Consider the following 26,056-nt stretch of genomic DNA (forward strand, 5'->3'; position numbering starts at 1 on the left):
AAAATAAAGAGCTTTTTGAACATTAAAGCATGGAAACATGTCACAGTAGAGGCACTGAATACAAATATCAACCTGAAAGTGAGCATAATAGGGCCCCTTTATAGCGTTTCCTCCAGGTGTGAATGTGTGCAAGCGTGAATATAAATATAACCTAAACATTTGCTTTACTATTTGCTCAGTCAACAGCTGTGCTAGCAAGGATAAGTCATTCCAAGAGACTGCCCTCTCAGAAATGAAGTCCTCCTCTCAGATTGAGCTTCATGCATTTTTCAGTGTGTACACTTATATTGCAAATAGCATTTTTTGCCCTAGAGACCAAACTTTGCTAAATCCATTAAGGAGCGTGTAAATCACTGATCGGCAGCGCTGGGGTTGCAGTTCTTCACACAGCGGCAGCAGCAATAAACTGCACTATTGAAAGAAGTCTTCATGAGGAAAATGTGGTATAGATCTGTAGGTCGATTTATGTGTTATGCTTTTAGTTCTGCAGTGGCAATATCAAACTTATTTTCAGACGCAGCTGTTCCAAAATCCCTGTGAATGCGCTATGTAGTAATAAAAGACCACCACCTTACGATTATTAATTCTCAAACTTGCAGTCTATGATTTATTTTATTGCAATAAAATATTATAAGCGCAACTTTGACAATTAAATATTTCCATAGAGTGAATAGGGGGTAGTGGTGGTCTAATGGATAGTGAGGTGGGCTGAAGATCGGAAGGTTGTTCCCGCCTGGAACACCACCACTAGTGTGCCCTTGAGGAAGGCACTTAGCCCTTAGTTACTCCAGGGAGAATGTCCCTGTAATTGGTCATTGTAAGTCGCTTTGGATAAAAGCGTCAGCTAAATTAAATGTAATGTAATGTGAATGATGCAGTGGGGATTCAGTATTTGAAAGTTTATTGTTAAAAGTCTAGTCGGACGGAGTGGCGCAGTGGGCTGTGCGTTGATCATCAGATCAAGGGTGGCGTTGGGGAACTCCAGTTCGAAACCCGCCACCGCGTCAGGCCGTTGTGTCCTTGGACAAGACACTTCACACGAATTTGCTCCTGTGGGTACTGTCCACAGTACATGACCGTTACATGTGTGTAATGTGTACTTGTAAAGCGCCTTGATGACTTAGAGGTGTGAAGATGGGCGGAGTGGCGCAGTGGGCTGTGCATTGATCATCAGATAAAGTGGGTGTTGGGGAACACCCGTTCGAAACCCGCTGCGTCTGTAAAGCCGTTGTGTCCTTGGGCAAGACACTTCACCTGAGTGTGCTCCTGTGGGTATTGTCCACAGTACATGACCGTTACATGATGTGTATTTGTAAAGCGCTTTGAGCATCTGGAAAAGCGCTATTATTAATGTAAGGAATTATTATTATTAAATTAGTTGTGAGAAAAGTTTTTAGCCATTTTAAGCTATTTTGAGCCTCTACTACTATGTCTGCATGTTTTAATGTTCAAAAAGCTCTTTATTGTTCTCATACTGCCTGTGCTGCAGCACCTCTTTTCACCCTCTGTCTGAAACCAGAGCCCAGTCTGCTCTGATTGGTTACCTGGCCGGCTCTGTTGTGATTGGTCAACCGCTGAGAGATGTCCCGCCCCTTAGCCTATCTCCTATAATGTGATGGAGCGCTAGCCAATAGGAGCACAAGTGTTCAATAGTGATGTTCCGGATAATTTTTCAGTTACGGAAACGGCCTTGGCAGAGATCTTGGCTCTCCAAGTGTTCTTTAAAGTGGACCTATCATGCTATATTTGAAAAATATATTGTAGGGCCATACCAATCCAAAACATGTCTGTGAAGTTTTTTTTTCAAAATACCAAACAGCCATTTGTAGCCATGCCTCATACTGCTCAAACCCCTCTTTTGCAGCCCTGTTAGAGAAAGGCGGATCTTGGGTCCTTAGCTTTAAAAAATAAATAAATAAAAAAAAAAGGAGGCGGAGATAATGCCTGATCAGAATTCTACCGGAGAAGTTAAATTCGGTTGTGATAAAACGCCATCCTGTTTAAACCACGTCAAGGATTATTTCTGAAACAGTATGGAGCTCAAATGCTTTTTCTCTTGCAGGTTTATCACAAGGTGAGTTCCTTTTTTTATTTCCTGCTTTTTAAACACATGTGCTCTCCAGTACAGGTTAGCTCTGAGTGTTAGCGAGGCTTGCTAATGTAAACAAAGACGAGATTACGTCCAAAACACGTCAGGCATTGTTTCTGATAGCAACTTTCTGTGGGTCCGCCGACGTCACCACGGATGGACACGTCAGTTCGGATGGAAATCTGTATCCGCTCGTTGTACACCCGTTTGGGTAAGATTTGGGTACGGAGGAAAAGAGAGAGGGTTTAATTTTCTGATGCTGCGTGAGTTCCCCGAAGCACCGGGGACACATATTTATGTATAAAAGACATCACAAAGTGCATTTTGCATGATAGGTCCCCTTTAAGTTACAAAATGTTTTACGATCAAACTTGGCTGGTCCACTGTGTGCGTGTGTGTGTGTGAGATGTCCCGCCCCTTAGCCTATCACGTACAATGTGTTGGAGCGCTAGCCAATAGAAGTTTGAGTTTGCCTTTGCACCTATATAACAAACTACAGGAAAGGGAAACCCCCAAAAAGCACAATAGGGCCCCTTTAAAATAAATAAAAGCAGCTGCAGTGCTTACATACACTTATTTTGAAATGTGATATAATAAAATATCTTTTAGGAGGTTAGGAGAACAGATTGTCTGCTGAGGGGACTTTAAGCCAAATTGGACCAAACATTTGAGAGATACAGAATAAAACACTCTTTACTCCACTCTTTTAAAAACATTTGGATAGATTATAGAAGCAACTGCAGTAGTTTCATATTTCCTGTTTCTCTATAACCCATTAGACGCTTAATGTCTGTGTTATGAATCCCCCTTTGACTCTTCATGCAAAGTATTTTGTGACTTCCTATAATGAGGCTAAATTAAAGCACTGCAGCAAATCTTGAAGTGAAAGCATTTGAGCTGAAATCCTCCCTCTAACCACATGCTGTCATTTCCCATCCAAAGTAATATGAGCCTGCAGCCAAAACCAATACATGTGCTTCTGTCCAAATCCTTAAGGAGCTCACATGCTAACCAGAATGTTTCACACCTCCTCTTTCATTCTCTCACATGGGAGTGTGTCAGTTTTTCCCTGAATTCGACCAGCGTGTTTGTGATGTTCTCTGTCAGAGGCTTTTCTGGCTGAGTGCATTTCCAGCTCACACTGAGGAATCAAATTAAAAGCACACAATTATCCGTCTCAGCGATCAGGGGACTCTGACCCCGGCACAGCTGAAGCATGGAAACCAAACAACAGGGTTTGGATATATGAAGGCTGTCAGGTGCCAAAAACACTTCCATTAAAGGGGACCTATTATGCAAAATCCACTTTTTCATGTATGTTATTCATCAACATGTGTCCCCTCTTCTTCATGTCTCTTCTACATCAACATGTGTCCCCTCTTCTTCATGTCTCTTCTACATCAACATGTGTCCCCTCTTCTTCATATCTCTTCTACATCAACATGTGTCCCCTCTTCTTTATGTCTCTTCTTCATCAACATGTGTCCCCTCTTCTTCATGTCTCTTACATCACATGTGTCCCCTCTTCTTCATGTCTCTTCTACATCAACATGTGTCCCCTCTTCTTCATGTCTCTTCTACATCAACATGTGTCCCCTCTTCTTCATGTCTCTTCTACATCAACATGTGTCCCCTCTTCTTCATGTCTCTTCTACATCAACATGTGTCCCCTCTTCTTCATGTCTCTTCTACATCAACATGTGTCCCCTCTTCTTCATGTCTCTTCTACATCAACATGTGTCCCCTCTTCTTCATGTCTCTTCTACATCAACATGTGTCCCCTCTTCTTCATGTCTCTTCTTCATCAACATGTGTCCCCTCTGTGTAAAGAGACTCTGAAAGTTTCAGGAACAAAGATTCTCTCTCTTTTTGTCCTGATCCATTTCTATAAAAACCTGTCTGAAAATGAGCTGATCAGATTTTGGCCACTTTATGATGTCATAACGATGTGTTGTCTTGTGTAACCATTAGCCAATCAGCAACCAAGGCAACCCCCCCCCCCCTTATCACCTGAATCTCCTCCTAGAGCACCATGGTGTTCTTTTAAACCAAATATCTCTCAGAGGGGCGTGGGGAGGGGCTCCTTATTTTCATCTAAAGTAACAGACAGAGAATCAGCACTTTGGAAACAGGGCTGAAACAGAGGGGATTATGGGTAATGCTGCAATGATCTGTTTGGTGTTTCAGCCAATCAGAGACAGGTTCTGTATACATCTGAGACCTGTGATATATTGATGAAAAACAGGATAATAGGGGACCTTTAAGCTTCAGGAAACATTTTCCACCGCTGCACAAACGAAACACTGCATATACAACGGAAACAAGGGGACATTAAAAAGTGACGTACACACCTGGGACCGGAGCACTTGTTGACGTTCAGGGATAATACAAATGATCAAAAATCTCCCAAATTGGGATGAATAAAGTGCTTCTTATCTTATCTATCTTATCTTAATAAACTGTCACTGTTGATAGAGTTAGTCTGTTGTTGTAAGTGTTTGGTCAGAATATTCGTAAAGGATAGCTAGCTTGCAGATCTGCAATATTATCAGAAGGAATCACACATATTGATCAAATTGTTAAAATAAGCCAAATGTACACTTTAGGTAAGTTTCCAGGGACAGTGATAGTTGGCCAACTTTATAATCCCAATACGTCAACATGCGCTTCGATTCCAGCTGTGTGCGTCACTTTTTAGTGTCCCCTGGTTTCCGTTGTGTTTTTAGCTTCTTGCAATGTTTTGTATTTCCAACATTTTTAGTAAACTCCTAATGGAAATGTTTTGGGTAGTTATAATGCGTTTGCCCCTGTCAGCCACAGCAGATATTGTACCAAATGCAGATTTAGTGTCAACAGCCACACAAAGCCTTTTCTTTGACAACTGCTTAGGACACAGTCTTATGGCGCATTTCCACTGCAGGGCCTCGCACGGCTTAGTACGGTATAGTTAAGCCTTGGTAGGCCAGGCTCACTTTATGCTGCGTTTCCATTACAGTTTAGGAACTGGGGCAGTAACTATAGTAACGCAGTGTAGGCGGAGCCGTGACGTCATCTTCAATGCGAAACACAAAACCAACATCAGCCGTTAGCTGTTAGCACTCTGGTTTATTTATGTCTGTAGGCCGTTGTTGTGAGAGTGGACGGTCGGAGCATATACAACGTTAGCTTAGCCGATCTCCATTCAGAAAACACGCATTTTAAAAGGTTTTTCGCCTGCCGTCTGTCTGCAGACTTGACAAAGCATTAATTCATGGTTTTTACTAACCGGTATCAGTATGTTGTTACTTCGGCATCATTTTGAAACGTGTATTACAATTAAATCACGGTCAAATATGTTCATTTTGTTGTAGTTGCCAGCGATTCTCTCACTAGTTTAGCATATTCAGCCCGGTTGTTGGCCCGGAAAGAACCTGGATTTTGGAGGGCCAGAAAAACTGTGAACGAATACCCGTTAGCCGGAACTAACCTAACAAAAAACGGGCCGGGTTTGGCACGGCACGCTTAAACCGTGCTACGCGCTGCAGTGGAAATGCACCATTAGTGAGTAAACCCGACTAATCAATTAATTAACACAAGTTGAGGGCCGACCAAAAACAGGTGTAATAGAAAAATATTATACTCACTTACTTACTTTAATAATATCATTGTGTGATTCTTATTTGCTAATGTTTATCTATATTTACTACTTCTCACACTTCTTAGCTAAGCTTGGGAAAATTCCTTATTAAGAAGATGTGTTGCAGTGTTGTTAGTTACTCTCTATGTGCATCAACAGTATGACCTTCCTGATACGGCCTCCCTAACTCCCTAAACTCCCAGAATGCTCCTTTATTATCACCCAGCTCAACCCCTCCCTTTCTCCTCTCTCTGTGTTTAAATATTAAACTCTATTCTTGGTCTTTCACTCTGCAGACTGTATGCTCTCTGTGTGACTGACTGAACTTTCTTGCAAGAAATAAAATACGACAAAGACAGCTGAATGGTTTGATTCTCTATCCACATTTGATAAATAAATTCCCACCACACAGGAAGTACATCTTCGGTCTGAAAGTTGGTCTGGGTGTAACTTTCTTTCTTTCTTTTATTCCATCAAAATTCATTATGGTATGCAAGGTGATAATTGTACACAACTGAAGAATAACAAATGCAGATATGGTTGCTCCGTTTGAATCCCTTCACATGCAGAATTGATTTATGTCACTTGTGGTCTGGTTGAAGTTTTGGGGAATTGCAGACATAGCCGATGGAAAACACACTGTATATAAATCAGTCTATTTATAGCACTGTTAAATACTGACGGCCGCCTGCCACTCACACAGTGCATGCTGGGAAATTCTCATGCACCCCATAATATATTCAATAATCATTAGTACTGATGTAACCGGCCACAAATCACTGTCTTTAGAGTGCCTCAGGCCTGTCTGCTGCATCTCAACACTGTCAGTCAAACTACTTTTTCTATCCTTTTCATAATTATATTTGAAATGATTTCATTCAGAGTGCAGAGTGTGAGATTACTGCAAGTTAACGGGAAACCTGCCTGAGGGAGAAATCTGAGTAGATGAGTCATTTCCCACCAATTTTTACAAATTACTTCCCACTGAGTTAATAGCTCAGTGACCTGCTGAGTGTCTAATCATTTCAAAATAAATGACCAAAAAACGTAATATTCTCAGTCATTCCTCCATGAGTGTCTTCCTGTGATTACCATGCCGGACCAAAGTACTCTGAGATTCACAACATAAGCATGATTACTTTAGAAATCTTAACAAACATCGGCCTTGGCAACAAGATAAAGAGCTCTTATCCACCGTTGAGCTTGATCCAATTTTTTAATCATTAAGGTAATTTATTTATTCTTCAATAGCCTGCTATAACTCAAACACACATTGGCCTCGACCCAAGCTGTTTTGCTGCTTGTCAATAAATATTTATTATACTCGGTATGCAGCATAACTTTACAGCAGGAGCTTTCTGAACAAAATAGTTGTATTCCCTTGAACCTGTAATCCCCAAAGCAAATTTGGTGCATTTGCATTGACTTAAAACAAAAATGAAGATTAAGGAATACTGGAACTGATGTCTTACAACACTGGAGTTTTTTTTAAAAGGCTTGGTAAATATGTATAACGTCTAATGTTTGTTTAGTGCTTTCTTTATTAACTCTTTATAATATATTGTCTAATTCTGTCTCTTTGTACCTGTTCTTCAACTGTTTTAATTCTTTCAACATGCATGATGTTAAACGTTTTTCACATCCTTTTTAATGCAAAATGTAATCTGAAAAGTAACTAAAGCTGTAAAATAAATGTAAAAAGTATGTGCTTTTCCTCTGATAATAGCTGACCCTCTACTTCCTGCAACAACAGGACCACTCTGTTTTTACGCTGTTATTTATAGCCTGTTCTCCTCTGTGGACCACCCATATTCCTCATGGGGGTCCTTACATTTCTTCTGATTTAATCTAATGTACTATATATCGATGTGTACGCTCTCTAACCTCTCTGTGATAAAATACACAACCATAACTGATGAGGAGAAAATGATAAAATGTGGACAGTTTTTTACGTGAATAAATAGAGTACACGTATTCTGTACACACACACACACACACACACACACACACACACACACACACACACACACACACACACACACACACACACACACACACACACACACACACACACACACACACACACACACACACACACACACACACACACACACACACACACACACACACCACTTCAGGGGACATTACATTGACTTGCATGCATTTCTTGGAGACTTATCCTAACCTTAACCATAACCAACACATGCCTAACCCTAACCCTTAAAATGAAAATGAATGATTCCCCTCATGGGGACCTCCATTTTGTCCCCATAAGGGAGGCGAGTCCCCACACGTGACTGTGTAAACAGATTTAGGTCCCCACAAGTATAGTAATGCTAGGACACACACACACACGCACACACACACACACACACACACACACACACACACACACACACACACACACACACACACACACACACACACACACACACACACACACACACACACACACACACACACACACACACACACACACACACACACACACACACACACACACACACACACACACTAAACCATTTGGACACATCTTCAAAGCTCCGTCTTCTGGGACTTTAAATGTTTTTATTCGATGTTGGCCCAACTGTTCCCTCATACTCCCAGAGAAACATCAGTCATCATCTTTTCCTCTGTGGTCACACTTTACTTAAGTACAATTTACCTCACCTTGCCTTATCTTTTCTTACCTAACATTATCATATCATATCCTTTCTTATCTTACTTTATCTCCCTTTCTCTTGACTTATTTTATCTTAATCTGTCTTACTTTAGAGAAGGTTTACTGAAGTTCACATATAAATCTGGACCATGTTCCTACGGGGGATTTAAATGAAGTACTTGGTAAGAAATCACTCTCCGACTCAACAGAAAATGATATGTCGAGCTCTGAACGAGGAACACAAATCATCTCCTCCATGATGGATTGTATGAACATAATTTCGCCCTTCTCACCGTCAGGAGGAATGACTGATCTCCACCAACAAAATCTCTATTTTTCACACATTTCTTCTCCTCCCGTCCACACTCCATGATGATATATGGCCGTGGTGAGGGTGTACTTTAAAGTGTCGGGGATTTACATCACAAAGCAGTATATATAGGGCTCGGAGACATGAGCGGAGTCACTGAAAGGTTATATCCACAGCCGGGAGAAAAATGGGAAGTTTCAAAGATGCTTATGTGAACAGAGTAAGCAATTCTGGGGGAAGAAATCGACAAAACACTTGGGATGTGTAATCCCCTATTCATCCAGAGAGTGCAACGAGCGACCATGAAATATGAAATGCAATAAAGCTCATTTTTTTGTTGAGAGAGGGCTTGAGAAAACCACAGCATGCTTCTCAAAGAGCCACATTAAATTAGAAAGCCAGCTAAGTGCTTTCTAAAAAAACTATTTTTTCTGCAGGAACTCTCTCCTCCGGCTCAAGTGACCGAGTGCATACAGATAGCCGCTTCCTGCAGGGTTTAGGTTGCATTGGCCTCCTGATGCACCCTGCAATTTAATTTAGGCGGGAAAACACACGTCTGAAAGCATCAGCATTCATTTTGTGGAAAATGCTGTGGGCGCCTTGCATTTGTTTGTGAAAGGTGTGGTCATCCTTATGTTTGTCTTGATATAAAGTATACAGGATGATGGCAAATGTTGAATCATATTGCCTGGATGTGCAAATTGACACTGTTTGCTAACTTGTTACCCATAAAAATGTAAAATGTGCTGTGTTTTAAAGCTTGTTTCCACAGTTCAAAAACATTTATTCAAGTGTAAAATAAAAGTTTTACATTTCGGTTCGGTACGTACCTCGGTTTTTAGGTCACGGTTCGGTACGTTTTCGGTACAGCAGAAAAAATTATCACAAAACATAAAATATTTTTTGGGTTTTTTTTATTATTATTAAACTGTGAATAATGTATTCACTCAAATAAATACAAATTATAATAAAATAAACATTAAGGTGCAGCATTTTGATGAACTGAAATAATCTGTATTTGAACTGTACTGTACTAGTACTCACCTAAGCAGCCAGCTGGACATTAGGCTTGTCATTGTATTTCAAAAATTAACATTGCTTGCCGAAAGGGCAGATCTGCTGGCACTAACAATGTCTCCTGCTGTGGAGAACACCCTCTCGCTAGGGACAGAGGTAGCAGATACAGCCAGGTAGCGCTTTGCTAACATGGCAACATAAGGATATTTGGCGAGGTGAGTTCCTTTTTATATCCTGCTTCTTCACACACATGCTCTCCAGTACAGGTTAGCTCTGAGTGTTAGCGATGCTAATGTAAACACCGACCATATTACGTCCAAAACAGTCGGGCATTGTTTCTGATAGTAACGTTTCTGATAGGGCCGTGGGTCCACATTTCAGATATTACGTCATATCGGACACAAATCTGGATCAGCTCCGTTGTTCCCCGTTTTTAGAGATTTGGGTACGGAGGAAAAGAGAGAGGGTTTTATTTCCTGACGCTGCGTGAGTTCCCTGACACACCGGGGACACATCTTTATGTAGAAAAGACATCAACAAGTGCATTTTGCATGATAGGTCCCCTTTAAACTAAAACGGAGGATTTTCTGTCAGCTCAGATTTTATATCTGCTTTTTTAAACTGTAGTATGTGCTCAAGTGTTTCATTGTTGGGCTACAGCCTGAATATGCTTAATGAAAGGCAGGTTTTCCTATCAATAGAATCATTTTTTATACTTAATATAGTTTCTTCTCTTCTAAGGTCACATTGTTCTGTTTTCTTACATAATACACTTCAGTCAAACACATCTTATTGACATGTCTTTTCTGTTTTACTTATTGCTTTGCAGGTTTTTGCATTTGGTTTGGCACTTTTACTTTATTTTTACCATCTACCATAATATTCATGGTAGTTAAGAATATAAAAATAAATGTCATATTGTGGTTAGCCTCCCTTCATTGTGTTATCCTGAGTTGCCAAGAATGACACAGCCTCCTCATTATACCCATAAAACTTTGCGTTTTGGGGCTGGTTCAGATTGGGTTCTCACTTCTAATGAACCGCCACCACCTCGTTTTACCACTTCCAGGTGGCTAATTGGCTCCACTATGACACTGTTTCCAGCTGTCCAGAATCTGAAGCATAATCACACCTGTTGCTCTTCTGATTCAAGTAATTAAAGCTGCAGATTCACCAGCCGTGTAGCGACAGATAACACTTAATTTGAGATAAAATGAGACGACGTTTAAGCTGGTTTCATCTGCTTTGTTTTCCTGATTGATGTTCCCTTTGAAGCTCTCACACAAACACTGATGGAGACACATTTTTGACGGATGCTAATGCTAAAGCTCTTCTTTAATCACACTGTGGTCTGCAGACGTCTTTCAAGAGTTAAATTAGCACGATGAGCAGATGATCTGCAGCCACATCTCCAAAGCTTTTTTTGAAGTCTCACAGGCAAAGGGCGGACATGAAAAGGCTCGAGGAGGGAGACATTGTCAGATTGAATTTGCTTCTTTTTGCTCCACTTGTCACGGACTGTGGCAACATGTGTAGTGAGTGTGAACAGAAGCCTGAGGTAGAAATATATTTCTTCTTCCTGCAAGATGAAAGCTAAACGCAGCAACAAGTGGAAAGGCTCTGCTCTCACTTTCAGACCTCATTAGAGAACAGAGACTGTAAGTAATGAGTACCATCCTCTTATTTAGACATGTCTAACAGGTTTAGCATAACATTCAACCGCTTTCTTTTCAAATTGCCAATATGGTGCTTAGGGCTAAGGGGCGGGACATCTCTAAGCGGTTGACCAATCACAACAGAGCCGGACAGCTAACCAATCAGAGCAGACTGGGCTCTGGTTTCAGACAGAGGGTGAAAAGAGGTGCTGCAGCACAGGCAGTATGAGAAAAATAAAGAGCTTTTTGAACATTAAAGCATGGAGACATGAAGTAGAGGCACTACATACTGATATACACCTGAACATCAGCAGGAGAGGACTCTTTAAAGTAGAGACACTACATACTGATATACACCTGAACATCAGCTGGAGAGGACTCTTTAAAGTAGAGACACTACATACTGATATACACCTGAACATCAGCAGGAGAGGACTCTTAAAGTAGAGACACTACATACTGATATACACCTGAACATCAGCAGGAGAGGACTCTTTAAAGTAGAGACACTACATACTGATATACACCTGAACATCAGCAGGAGAGGACTCTTTAAAGTAGAGACACTACATACTGATATACACCTGAAAATCAGCAGGAGAGGACTCTTTAAAGTAGAGACACTACATACTGATATACACCTGAACATCAGCAGGAGAGGACTCTTTAAAGTAGAGGCACTACATACTGATATACACCTGAACATCAGCAGGAGAGGACTCTTTAAAGTAGAGACACTACATACTGATATACACCTGAACATCAGCAGGAGAGGACTCTTTAAAGTAGAGACACTACATACTGATATACACCTGAACATCAGCAGGAGAGGACTCTTTAAAGTAGAGACACTACATACTGATATGACACCTAAATATGACCATGATAGGGCCCCTTTAAAGGATACACCATGATAAAGAACATGATATTTTTTCTAAGTGGTTTTGTTGCATTTTTGTTTTGTTTTGCTTTAATTTACAGGTTTAGTTTAGTATTTAAAACAGAGACTGTAATCGGGAATAATCGTTTTTAAATGCAGTTGTTTTCAAACTTTTTTTTAATGAGACAAGTTCGCTCATGTTGAATTGTGAAATTCCCCTTCAGGAGTAACACATTTTCTATCCTGTTTTTCATGGTGAAATGTTTGTTTAAACACCAAATCTGTGGATAAATAAATACACGCCTCTATAATCAGCCATGTAGAGTCTACAGTTAAAATACATCTGTTTAAATGAAGCTTCAGCATGGAGACGACACACAATATGAATCCATTTAATTTCCATTTAAAGCTCCTAATTTGTTTTCTGGTCAGCTGGTGTGTCGATATGGTTTTGGGTAAACACGCATTTTACTGTACGGATTAAGACTTCATGGCTACAATTTCCATAATCATTATGTTATATAACATAATGAGTTTATTTCATATTCACTTGATCTTATTTCATATTCATTTTCGAAAGCAGGTCAATTAAAATCAACTGCACGGAGAGAATATCTGTGGGATTTTGCAAAAACAAAACTGAATCCCAGAACAAAAAAAGATGCTTCTTCATGTTGTGTAGGCACTTTCAATTACTGCATGGATTTGGGGGGAGTTAGATTTTTATGAAGCAATGTGTGCTGCAGAAACATTGCGAGGAGATCCACATTAATCTGCTATTCAAGTGAAAGGAGAGTAAGCCTCAGTGTCCCTGAGCCTTCGCCTCTGTCTCTGTCACTTTGATTTACAATGGAGAAAAGACTGTGTGCTGCATCAACATCATCTGAATCCCACTGCAGCCTCTGCATTCATCCCTAAGGCTGTTAGGAATAAAAAACGAATCCTGTGAGCAAGGTTCCTTAAATTTACGTGTGTTGTATAATGCTGTGTTCATCTGGAAGATCTGTTGAGCATGCAAGGGTTTAAGCTTTTGTTATACACCACACAGAGCAATCTATTTACTCTGCAGGAGACATAATATTTAGAGGGTGAATGCTGTGAAGTGCATTTACTCAAAAACTGTAGGACATTTTGGGATGCCCCACTTTTTAATCTTTGTCCATGGTAGATAGATGATGTTGAAGACGATTGCTTTTGAACAGTTAGATCCCTCCAAGTTAAAGGTCCCCTATTATACTGTTTTTCATCAATATATCACAGGTCTCAGATATATCCAGTCTCTGATTGGCTGAAACACCAAACAGATCATTGCAGCATCCCATAATCCCCTCTGTTTCAGCCCTGTTTCCAAAGTGCTGATTCTCTGTCTGTTACTTTAGATGAAAATAAGGAGCCCCTCCCCACGCCCCTCTGAGAGATATTTGGTTACAAAGAACTCAATGGTGCTCTAGGAGGAGATTCAGGTGATAAGGTGTGTGCGGGGGGGGGGGGGGGTTACCTTGGCTGCTGATTGGCTAATGGTTACACAAGACAAAACTTTATTCCAGAAACTGAAGATGGGCAAACAAGATATGAGATTGGACTTTTTGGATACCTGAATCTGTGAAAAAGAAGGGCAAGGATATATAAGTTATGACTGAAAGTAAAAAGCAAAGAGACTCACCCTCTCCTCCTCCTCCCTGAGGTCTGGCATGGTGCTGACACACAGCGTCACAGCGGTGATGGCTACAAATATAACCGACAAACAGGCGAAGATCTTCCCGGGTAAACCAGAGTGTGGGTTCTCCACCATGTCCCTTAATCTCCTCATGCATCCCCCCGCTCGAGTCTCTTCTGGAGCCTCCATTTCAGGCGGTTGTGGACTCTCCTGGCAGGATTGGGGCGTCGTTAGCTCTGCTTCCTCTTCCTCCTCCAGTCTCTGTTGCTCCTTGAACTCCGCCTGTCTGAGCCTCAGTTTCCTAAGGCAGCACCAGTCTAGATTGTTCTCCTCCACCCCCCAATAGAGCAGCTCCTCCTGGAACGACAAGGCGCACATTTCCCTCAGTAGCCTCAGTTTCCCCGCCGCTAAGAAACACACGATTGTGCGGAAAGCCGACGGACTTCGGTCGAAGAAATACTCGTTTCGGCTGCTGTCGTAATCGTCGCACAAATCCATGATTTCATCCTCGTTGCTGCAGCTTCGCAACTTCCCCAATCGAGTCAAAGGGAATTCGTCCAACGTAGACCAAGGGATTTGGTACTTGATCCCGCCGACGTTGATAATGGCCGCCCAGTCAGAAAGGCCGATCTCTCCTCCATCTTGTTGTCGAGGCTGAGGCTGGAGAAGAAGCTTGGCTCGCTTGTAGAACAAACCTTTTTTGGCCAGGACCTCCTTCTTGTTCTCCACAGGTTGGAAGTGGAAGGTGGTGAACTGGTGCTCGGAGCTCCCTGCCAGGAAGGCCACCTCCTGGTACATCACGGCCACTTCTCCTGCACAATGTGATGGTGTTCACAGGTGAGGTGACTAGATGTTGTCACCCATTCAGCAACACAGCACGTCTCTGTAGGACAGAAAAGAAAAGACTGTCACGATCTGTCTGTGTTTTATTTTGTATTATTAAGATCTGTCTTTGTTTTCCCGTTTTATTCTGAAAGGTGTGCACCCCCCTAGTTATGTCTGCTCTTACTTCCTGTCTCCTGATTTTCCTCCTGTTTGATTGCCTGATTGTGTTCACCTGTGTTTTTTCTCCCTCCCCACCTGTGTCTTGTCTTGGTGATCACTCTTGCTGGTATTTAAGTTCTGTTCATCTTTCAGTTGGTGTGAGTTCCTTGTCTAAATTGAATGTGTTCACTGGGGAGAGAGTTCTGCTCTGTATGTGTATTTTGTAGCCTTGAAATAAAGGTATTTTCAGTTAAACCTTGTATCTGTTCCCGCATTTGGGTCCTGCCTGCTTCGCTCACCCTGATAAAGACAACCATTACAGCCACGTCCGATCTGTCAACACTCTCACTTCATTCAAACAATCCCTCAAAACTCACCTTTTCACTCTTGCCTTCAACTCCTAATCCACTAACCCTTCACCCTTATTCCACCTAGTTTAGCACTTTTTACTTTTGTTGTTATTTTTCTTCTTTACTTGCTTGTGAAGCGCTATATAAATCACATGTATTATTATTATTATTATTACATTTACTCAGTGTCTATGCAGGCTTTTTAGGATTGCATGGTTTAATTATATCTATCCATCTATCTATCCATCCATCCATCCATCCATCCATCCATCCATCCATCCATCCATCCATCCATCCATCCATCCATCCATCCATCCATCCATCCATCTATCCATCTATCTATCTATCTATCTATCTATCTATCTATCTATCTATCTATCTATCTATCTATCTATCTATCTATCTATCTATCTATCTATCTATCTATCTATCTATCTATCTATCTATCTATCTATCTATCTATCTATCTATCTATCTATCCATCCATCTATCTATCTATCTATCTCCTTAGCTTGATATACGTGAGTCTTTGAAGGTTTTAAAGGCGTCAGTATGTCTCAGACAAAGTACTCGTTGAATGGCTGAAGAAACCTTATATCCATTTGAATGATTATTGTGTCTAGTCCATCTCTTGGACCTGGTCACAAAGCATTTAAGTTCTAGTTGAATCGCGTTGATTTGTGCATTTGCTCATGCAATTACATTTGCATTAACGTTTTGTACAACTTTTGACCAAACGAAAAGCCATCTTGACGAACCAGAATTGAGGAAGCTATCGTAGCTTATTAGCTGTATTGCACAATTAGCAATGTTCATTAGATAAGTGCCTAGAATTAGTGGATTCATCTTGGTCCACCACTTTCTACCAAAACCTATAAACACTTCTCTTTTCAGACATGGACAGACTGTACTAACTTGGTCTCTTTCAGTATAATCTATGACGCATTCGCTTTCAGTCAGACAACAATGTTAGTCTCTAAAGAAAATATTTCCTGCTTCACACGGTATGTGAGGAGACTTGAGACCATTCAGCAACTCAGAACATCAAGAATAGCCAGCAAATACATGTATTCAATGTGTTTACATGCTTTTATGAATGCAAGGCTTAAATCTTTCTATTATATCATAAAACATTCGGTCCATGGGATGTGCTGTGACTTTTATTCCACCTAAATTGGACAGTATCAGACTTAGAGAGGAAACACAGGTATATATTGTAGTCCTCACAAAGGAAAACATATTTTGTCAACTGTACAATCCTTGTTTTTAACTACATCTCTTGTTTGACTGAAAGAAGAACACATAAATAATGTTGAAGAAGACCCGCAAGACAAAAACAGTGTATGTATAAATCTTCTCTGCACTCTAATTGCAATGGAAGATCAAACAAAAGCAACTTTATGTCAGCCTGAACCAAATGCGTAAACACCAATAATGTTGTTTTTCCATTCAATGCACCACCAGGCATTGTGTAAGTAACTGTGAAGAACAGCACAATGAGGCAGAGGTGGTCTAAAAGCAACGCATCAACGGCTACATACAACATCTGTGTTAAATGTATGTGGTTATGGTTTATTCATGTTTCATTTCATATGAACACACAGCTTCTGAAGGCATTATTCAAAACAGGCTTTTCTGTCCACATGAGAAAGGATCAAAGGACAACAACTGTAGGCTCTGCTAAATATAGGGAGGCTTTTCTAAGAACAATGCATTACTTATTTATGTGGTTAAGGATGTAGTTAAGTTGATTGTAAAGGAGTTTGACATTTTTTAAGGGATGTATGACGTAACTGTACGGTAGCTGTTAGACGAACACATATGTGAGAATGCTGTTCATTGACTACAGTTCAGCATTCAATACCATTGTGCCCTCCAAGCTGGCCATCAAGCTCAGAGACCTCGGGCTCAACAGCACCCTCTGTGACTGGATCCTGAACTTCCTGACGGGCAGACCCCAGGCAGTGAGGGTGGGAAACATCACATCCTCCACCCTGATCCTCAACACCGGTGCCCCTCAAGGATGCGTGCTCAGCCCTCTCCTCTACTCCCTGTTCACACACGGCTGCGTGGCCACACACAGCTCCAACACCATCGTGAAGTTTGCTGATGACACGACCGTCATCGGCCAGATCACAGACGGCGACGAGACGGCATACAGAGAGGAGGTCGAAAACCTGACATCTTGGTGCCAGGATAACAACCTCCATCTCAACATCAGCAAAACAAAGGAGCTGATTGTGGATTACAGGAAGCAGCAGAGAGAGGGACACGCCCCCATCGCCATCAATGGGACTACGGTGGAGAGAGTCAGCAGCTTCAGGTTCCTCGGGGTCCACATCACTGAGGACCTGACATGGACTCTTCACACCACCACCATCACCAAGAAAGCTCGACAGCGGCTCTTCTTCCTCCGCAGGCTGAGGAGGTTCAACATGGACTCCAGGATACTCTGCAACTTCTACAGGTGCACCATAGAGAGTATCCTGACCTTCTACAGGTGCACCATAGAGAGGATCCTGACCTTCTACAGGTGCACCATAGAGAGCATCCTGACTGGCTGCATCACGGCCTGGTACGGCAGCTGCACCGACCTCGATCGTAAGGCTTTGCAGAGGGTGGTGAAAACTGCACAGAACATCACCAGGACAGAGCTGCCATCCATGGAGGACCTTTACTCCCAGCGCCTCAGGAAGAAAGCCCTCAGGAAGAAAGCCCTCAGGATTATAAAAGACCCCCATCACCCCAGCCACAAACTGTTCTGTCTGCTGCCGTCTGGCAGGCGGTACCGCAGCATCCTGACTAAAACCACCAGATTCAGAGACAGTTTCATACCACAGGCAATAAGACTGCTAAACAACTGAACTGCTGAAACAACATCCATAACATTCATCTGCTACTTAGTCATTATTTATCTATTTCTCTAATATATCATATTCCAATAACTCGCATATAGACTCTTATTTCACTATTTCACTTTGTTTTGTATTTACTATTTACTTGCACAATATTTTTCTGTTGATCTGTGTTATTGTGTTGCACTGTTGGAGAAGCCTGTGACCTAAGATTTTCATCGGCATTACTACACTGTAGCTACAGTATGTTCGTATGACAAAATAAAGAACCTTGAAACCTTGGTGAAAAAATCTCAGTAAAATGACGCCAATTATAGGAAATGTATGAAAAAAGTGTTGTTTTCAAGAAGAAAGGGAGAAACCACTAGCCCATGGATGCAATTATTTTACTGGCGAGTGAAATGAACTGTGGCTTATAAATTACATAACCCACCTTTAATACAAAACATAAATCAACGAATGAATTATGATGTATTGTAATGGATACCTGGAGACATACAAAGTCATTAAAGAGGCCCTATTAGGCTATATGGATTTCTCCCTTTCCTATAGTGTGCTATATATGTTTTAGTGCATGTAAATGGTCTGCAAAGGCTAAAATCCCTGCGTTCCCTGCCTGTTATCTCCACCTTTACCAGCTGCAAAATGTAAACGTTCCAATAACCTCACAGTACAAATATGTTACTTTATCACATTAATAACACGTTTTTATTTAATCTTGACAGCAAGTCGGACCCCCTGTTGCTTTTGCTGACTCATCACTCGCTGATCAAATAGTGAAAATGTCTGTTTGGGTTGACTCTCTTCACAAAAAAACCCTCTCTTTAGATCCAATTACACTCTTCTGAAGCCACGCTGCCGTAACACTTCTTGTTTTATTAAATACAGGAACATCTGGATGCAAAATAAACATAACTAGGGCTGTTTTATAGCAACAGGCCATCTAATGATATATTTTCTGCACCTGAGGCAAGAGATGATGAAGCGGGGGCATCGTCAGATTAAATTAAGAGTGAGACCCCTGCAGCTATCCTCAGAGTTTACTCTTTTATAGTCATTTGCTGTTTTCTCGAAAGGAGGGGGGTCAGAGAGCTCCACAGCGACTCAGCAAAATGCTTCTGACAGCAGAGGTTTATTGAGCATGACACTAAACCCAGGATGGGGTTTAAAGGAGCACAGAGAGAATATATTTCTATAGGACGAGCTTCACAGAGAGGCCAACGTGTCAAACAAGGCTTATTGAATCATGGGAATACTTCATATTTCTATTTATACATGCCAGTGGTGTACAGTAGCTAAGTATACACATTTATTCCATAAAAAGCGAATTAGCTGCAGCTAGTCCAAAACGCAGCTGCACGTTTGCTGACTGGCCACAAAAAGCGTGACCACATCACCCCAATTCTGGCCTCAGACACAACGACTGGCTTCCAATTCGGTTCAGAATTGATTTTAAAATCCTTTTATTTGTTTTTAAAGCACTAATTGGGCTGGCTCCGGCCTATATAGCTGAACTCCTCCAGCGCTACACCCCAGCCAGAGCTTTAAGGTCTGCTGACCAGCTGCTGCTGGTAGTGCCCAAGACCAGGCTCAAAACCAGAGGGCACCGAGCCTTCGCAGCAGCTGGCCCGAGGCTCTGGAACACTCTGCCCCTCCATGTGAGGTCGGCCCAGACCCTAGGGGTTTTTAAATCTACACTAAAAACACACTTCTTCTCTCTGGCTTTCTAGTTAGAGCGGAGCACGACTCCTGACTTTTCCCTGTGTTTTTTTTTTTTTTATATATATCTGTTGTAATTTATTGTCTTTTATTGTGATTGTAGTAATGTGTTTTTATTACATGTACAGCACTTTGGCTCGACCAAAAATCGCTTTTAAATGTGCTTTATAAATAAAACTTGATTTGATTTGATTTGATTTGTTAAGCATGCAACGGTTTTAGCATTTCTTTGTGCACAATTGACCTGTTGAGTGAAAAACTGCTTTCATTTTGTGTACTTTAAATCTCTCTTGTCCTCATTAGTTGAATTCATCTTGATTTGAAAAGGTTTTTGCTATAGATTTGGGACCCTGAACGCCTCTTAGCTTGGGTTTAAGATGTTGATCGATGTGATAAAAGGTAAAAACATTCCATAATCTGCTTCTCTCCTTAAAAGCTTGAGGTCACACAAGCTTCTTTAAAGAAACTATTTTCTTTCATCAGAGTGTTAAAAGGTGGAGGACTTTTAAACTCTGCTCTGTTTTTCCACCACTAGTTGTTCAAGCAAATACAATTCAAATGCCTCTTTGCATAAATCTGCAACTCATGCATCACTCAAACATCCGCCTTTCCATATCCCCTCCATCTTCATTTTCATAAAAGCCCTGAAGCAGAAGTGTATTTTGTGACAGAGAGGTGTTGAATGACTCTGAACCATCACCTGAACGGCTCCTTCATTTAAAACATGACGAACATTAAGCTGCTTCCCTGCAGAAGCTGCACAGCAATCAGCTGAGAGAACATGATTTCATGATGTAGAGTGACGCAAAATGTCTCTCCTGAACCGCTATTATCCTGGAAAGAGTTTTCATTCATGATTACAGGATCACAGCAGTCTGAAGGGCCGAGACAGAGAGCTCCTTTTAGTTTCAGAGTCACAGCAAGACAGGATTTGGTTGGTTTTATGTCACAAAAAGAGTCTCAATGTCCACAAGGAAAAATAACAAAACAGCCTGGTTTCTACAGTTTGAATTATAAACTGTTGATCCAAGTAAACAAGTCTTTCTACACACAAAGGACATTTAATTACCTATTGAAAGATATTTAAAGGAACTTGAACTATCCATTTAGTGGAGTTCAGAGCTGTTTGATTCTGAGTTATTGGGAGATTTGCTTTTGCAAAAATACTCTGGTGACACACACACACACACACACACACACACACACACACACACACACACACACACACACACACACACACACACACACACACACACACACACACACACACACACACATAGGTTTTTATTAGATTTTGGCCCAACTGTTCCCTCATATTCCCAGAGAAACATCAGTCATTATCGTTCAACTTTTCCACACAGCAGAGTGCGTCCTCTGTGGTCACACTGAGAGAGATGTATTTTAAATATTGTGTATTACAGGACATTGTTTCAGTTAATGGGAGACAGACTACTCTAACTTGGGAATGCTTCTATGATAACAGGAAAAGTGTTTTCTTAAACTGAAAGTCAATGGCGTTCTCTCTTCATGTCGAGAGGCTGTTCAGCTCCGCAGGGAGGAGAAACTACAGCGAGCTCCACTGGAGCATTTTCTGTTAGCAGTAAGTAAAGGCTTGGAGAAATAAATACATAATGTAACCTCTTTTATTATCAGTTGTTCTTTCACACACACACACACACACACACACACACACACACACACACACACACACACACACACACACACACACACACACACACACACACACACACACACACACACACACACACACACACACACACACACACACACACACACACACACACACGCACGCACGCACGCACAAGATCTCTGCCAAGGCTGTTTCCGTAACTGAAAAATGATCCGGAACATAGTGACATCACTATTGAACACTTGTGCTCCTATTGGCTAGTACTCCATCACATTATAGGAGATAGGCAAAGGGGCGGGACATCTCTCAGTGGTTGACCAATCACAACAGAGCCGGCCAGATAACCAATCAGAGCAGACTGGGCTCTGGTTTCAGACAGAGGGTGAAAAGAGGTGCGGTAGCACAGTATGAGAAGAATAAAGAGCTTTTTGAACATTAAAGCATGGAGACATGTAGAGACACTACATACTGATATACACCTGAACATCAGCAGGAGAGGACTCTTTAAAGTAGAGACACTAGATACTGATATACACCTGAACATCAGCAGGAGAGGACTCTTTAAAGTAGAGACACTACATACTGATATACACCTGAACATCAGCAGGAGAGGACTCTTTAAAGTAGAGACAATACATACTGATATACACCTGAAAATCAGCAGGAGAGGACTCTTTAAAGTAGAGACACTACATACTGATATACACCTGAACATCAGCAGGAGAGGACTCTTTAAAGTAGAGACACTACATACTGATATACACCTGAACATCAGCAGGAGAGGACTCTTTAAAGTAGAGACACTACATACTGATATACACCTGAACATCAGCAGGAGAGGACTCTTTAAAGTAGAGACACTACATACTGATATACACCTGAACATCAGCAGGAGAAGACTCTTTAAAGTAGAGACACTACATACTGATATACACCTGAACATCAGCAGGAGAGGACTCTTTAAAGTAGAGACACTAAATACTGATATACACCTGAACATCAGCAGGAGAGGACTCTTTAAAGTAGAGACAGTACATACTGATATACACCTGAACATCAGCGAGAGAGGACTCTTTAAAGTAGAGACACTACATACTGATATACACCTGAACATCAGCAGGAGAGGACTCTTTAAAGTAGAGACAGTACATACTGATATACACCTGAACATCAGCGAGAGAGGACTCTTTAAAGTAGAGACACTACATACTGATATACACCTGAACATCAGCAGGAGAGGACTCTTTAAAGTAGAGACACTACATACTGATATACACCTGAACATCAGCAGGAGAGGACTCTTTAAAGTAGAGACAGTACATACTGATATACACCTGAACATCAGCAGGAGAGGACTCTTTAAAGTAGAGACAGTACATACTGATATACACCTGAACATCAGCGAGAGAGGACTCTTTAAAGTAGAGACACTACATACTGATATACACCTGAACATCAGCAGGAGAGGACTTATTAAAGTAGAGACACTACATACTGATATACACCTGAACATCAGCAGGAGAGGACTCTTTAAAGTAGAGACAGTACATACTGATATACACCTGAACATCAGCAGGAGAGGACTCTTTAAAGTAGAGACACTACATACTGATATACACCTGAACATCAGCAGGAGAGGACTCTTTAAAGTAGAGACACTACATACTGATATACACCTGAACATCAGCAGGAGAGGACTCTTTAAAGTAGAGACACTACATACTGATATACACCTGAACATCAGCAAGAGATAACTCTTTAAAGTAGAGACACTACATACTGATATACACCTGAACATCAGCAGGAGAGGACTCTTTAAAGTAGAGACACTAAATACTGATATACACCTGAAAATATAATGTGTCCACTTTAATACAAATCAACATAAAGTCTATAAAGAAAGTCATCTAAACTCGAATGTGTCTTCTGATTATGACAAAACTGTTGAAACAAGTTGTGCAAAGTTCCTAGTATGTATTTTTTTCCTATTGCACTTTCAACTCCAGCCTTTCTCTTTGTTTCAGTTTAAAGTTGTCCCACTTACTTTTCTCTCTGCCTGTTCCCCTGCTAAAGACTTCAGTTTGAACAGCCACTCTCTCTCACTTCACTTCAGTAGCGCTGCTCAGAAGCTCCGTGCTGATCTCTAATTGAAATTGAAACCTGCTCTCAGAGCCTGCCACTCAGCGACAAACAGCTGATTGAAAGAGCTGGATTTAACAGAGTGTGTGAGACAGAGAGGAGATAATGTGCTGAATAAATAACTGGCAGGGAAAGGGGAGCTATTCGAAGCCTAAAAGTGGAGTATGTGTTGAAGTTATTAGGACCGAGAGTTTATAATTCACAGCAGAGAAGAACAGTCAAATGAACCATGTGACATCTCCTTTGTGTCTCTGTCATTAGCTTTCTTTGCCCACACAAGAATAATATTATGTTATATCTGCTTATTATATAAGATGAATGGTTTGTAATCAGTAACATGTTCATTTAACTGGAAGTAGTGCATCTGTATTCTGATATAGTGGATTATTGTGTATATTTCTTAGACTGAACATAGTTTTTTTTAACCTTTTACCTTCGCTCTTTAGCGATAAGGGTGGTGGCGAAGTCCATATGGACTTGGCTTGGCAACTGGAAGGTCACCAGTTCAAGTCCTGGAAAGACCAAGTGCTACCGAGGTGTCCCTGAGCAAGGCACCATTCCCTACACTGCTCCCCGGGCGCCGTACATAATGGCACTGCTCCTAACACTAGGATGGGTCAAATGCAGAGAAACCGTTTCGTTACATAGTACCTGTACTACGTAATGACAATAAGTTGAATCTTCTAATATCTCTATGAAACTCCCTTCTTTGATTTTCTACATGTTGTATCACACGCTATACGAAATATTATGTTTAGATGTGTGAATAATCTTATTTATTGTGGGCTAATTTCCATATAGGGAGGCGTGTGGATAGAGCCTTGGTGTTGGGATCAGGGGGTCACAGGTTCAAACCCCACTGCAGTCAGCATGTCGTTGTGTCCCTGAGACACTTCACCCCAAATTGCTCCTGTGGGGATTGTCCACAGTATTGAGTATGTTAGTCGCTTTGGATAAAAGCGTCTAACAAGTGACATGTAATGTAATGTAATATATTTCCAGAAAATAAATAAGGCACAACTTGAGATGTAGCACACGATTCTGTCTTTTGAACTTGTGTCTTTTCACGTGTACTGTGGACTTATACTTGTATATTGCAATGTCATATGTCATATTAGAGTCCAATTTGCAATGTGGAGCTTTTCCCTTCTCTCTCCTCTTTTCTATATTTCACCAAGACTAAAAATGCATCTCAAGAGTCTGCAGGTTTCTCATTAGCTCACCTTTAGCTACAGGAGGACTAATGAGTGAGTTAAGGATATAAGGAATAAGAAAAACGCTAACAAAACAAGGTAAAAAAACACCATATTTATTCCTTCTAATTAGTTCATCCTAAGAGAATATACTGCACACACGAACAGGTTAATGATCCCTGCACAACGGGGGCGGGGCGGTGACATGTATACTGTATATGGACAATCCATAACAGAGAGGGAAAGCAGGGGAGGGTGGGGGGGGGGCTCGATCGTTGCTTTAAAAGCCTCTAATCTACTTAAAGGAAAACTCCTTTACTCAATCACTAGTAAGTAGAGAGAGGATAAAGTGTACATGTAAAAGACAGGAGGCATCCATAAATCATTGGAAAACTACGAAAAAGTGTAATAAAATAACAGGAAGAGATACATCAATGTACCACAAGGAAACTAAAAGTACCTTCAGGAACATTATGAGATTAATATAGTAATAAAAAACCATTATGCAAAGCATTGATTGATGGTTATTAGCTCATTTACTACCCTCTAAGTAAACCAATGGGACATTATAGGGAAATGTAAGTTTCATATAAGTATGTTACATAGGGGAACACTGAGGAAATATACTACTTATATTATTAAACAATATATAATGGCTCTAATTTATCCTGGCTTGAATATGTGTGGCTTTATTCAATCTAAAACAAGCAGTATTATAGTAAATACAGAAACGTATCCAGTGTAAATGATAGGAAAAACGTACAGTTGGCTACCTCCATTGAAACAGTGTAATAAAATAACATGGTGAGATCCATTAGGAAACTCAGAGTCCATTACGGAACATAATTGGATTATTATTATAAATAAATAAATGTATGAGGAAAGCATTAATTGAGCACCATTAGCCTCTGCAGCCCCTTTACTACCCTCTATATAGTGCACTAATGGAATATTACAGGTAATAAGTTTGTCACATCAACTGAGAAATTACACTGCTGCTATTATAATAAAGAGTTATGTTTAATATGTTATTGCTTAGTCCTGGCTTAAAGTGTTAGACAATATGTGTGGCTCTATTAACGCCGTACTACCCTCTATAGTAAACTAATAGGATATTACAGGGAATAAGTTTGTCACATAGGGAATACAATCTGCTATAATAACAAACGCTAGTGTTCAATGTTATTATTACTCCAATGTGTCCTGGCTTAACGCATTAGACAATATGCATGGCTTTATTCAGGCTAAAACAAGCAGTAACGCGATAAAAAAAAACAAC

At 40.8% G+C, this 26,056-nt stretch overlaps 1 protein-coding gene across 1 annotated transcript in view; it reads right to left on the reverse strand.

The window, feature by feature from the left end:
- Positions 1–26,056, reverse strand: part of kcng2 (potassium voltage-gated channel, subfamily G, member 2) — a 30,244-nt gene that overhangs the window by 3,903 nt on the left and 285 nt on the right. Inside the window, exon 2 of the mRNA XM_034131065.1 lies at positions 13,893–14,769. Within this exon, the coding sequence (XP_033986956.1) occupies positions 13,893–14,684 (792 nt within the window). The 5' untranslated portion in view covers positions 14,685–14,769. The remainder of the gene's footprint in view (positions 1–13,892; positions 14,770–26,056) is intronic.

The sequence above is a fragment of the Trematomus bernacchii genome, unplaced genomic scaffold (genome assembly GCF_902827165.1).
Source record: "Trematomus bernacchii unplaced genomic scaffold, fTreBer1.1, whole genome shotgun sequence".
NCBI lineage: Eukaryota > Metazoa > Chordata > Actinopteri > Perciformes > Nototheniidae > Trematomus > Trematomus bernacchii.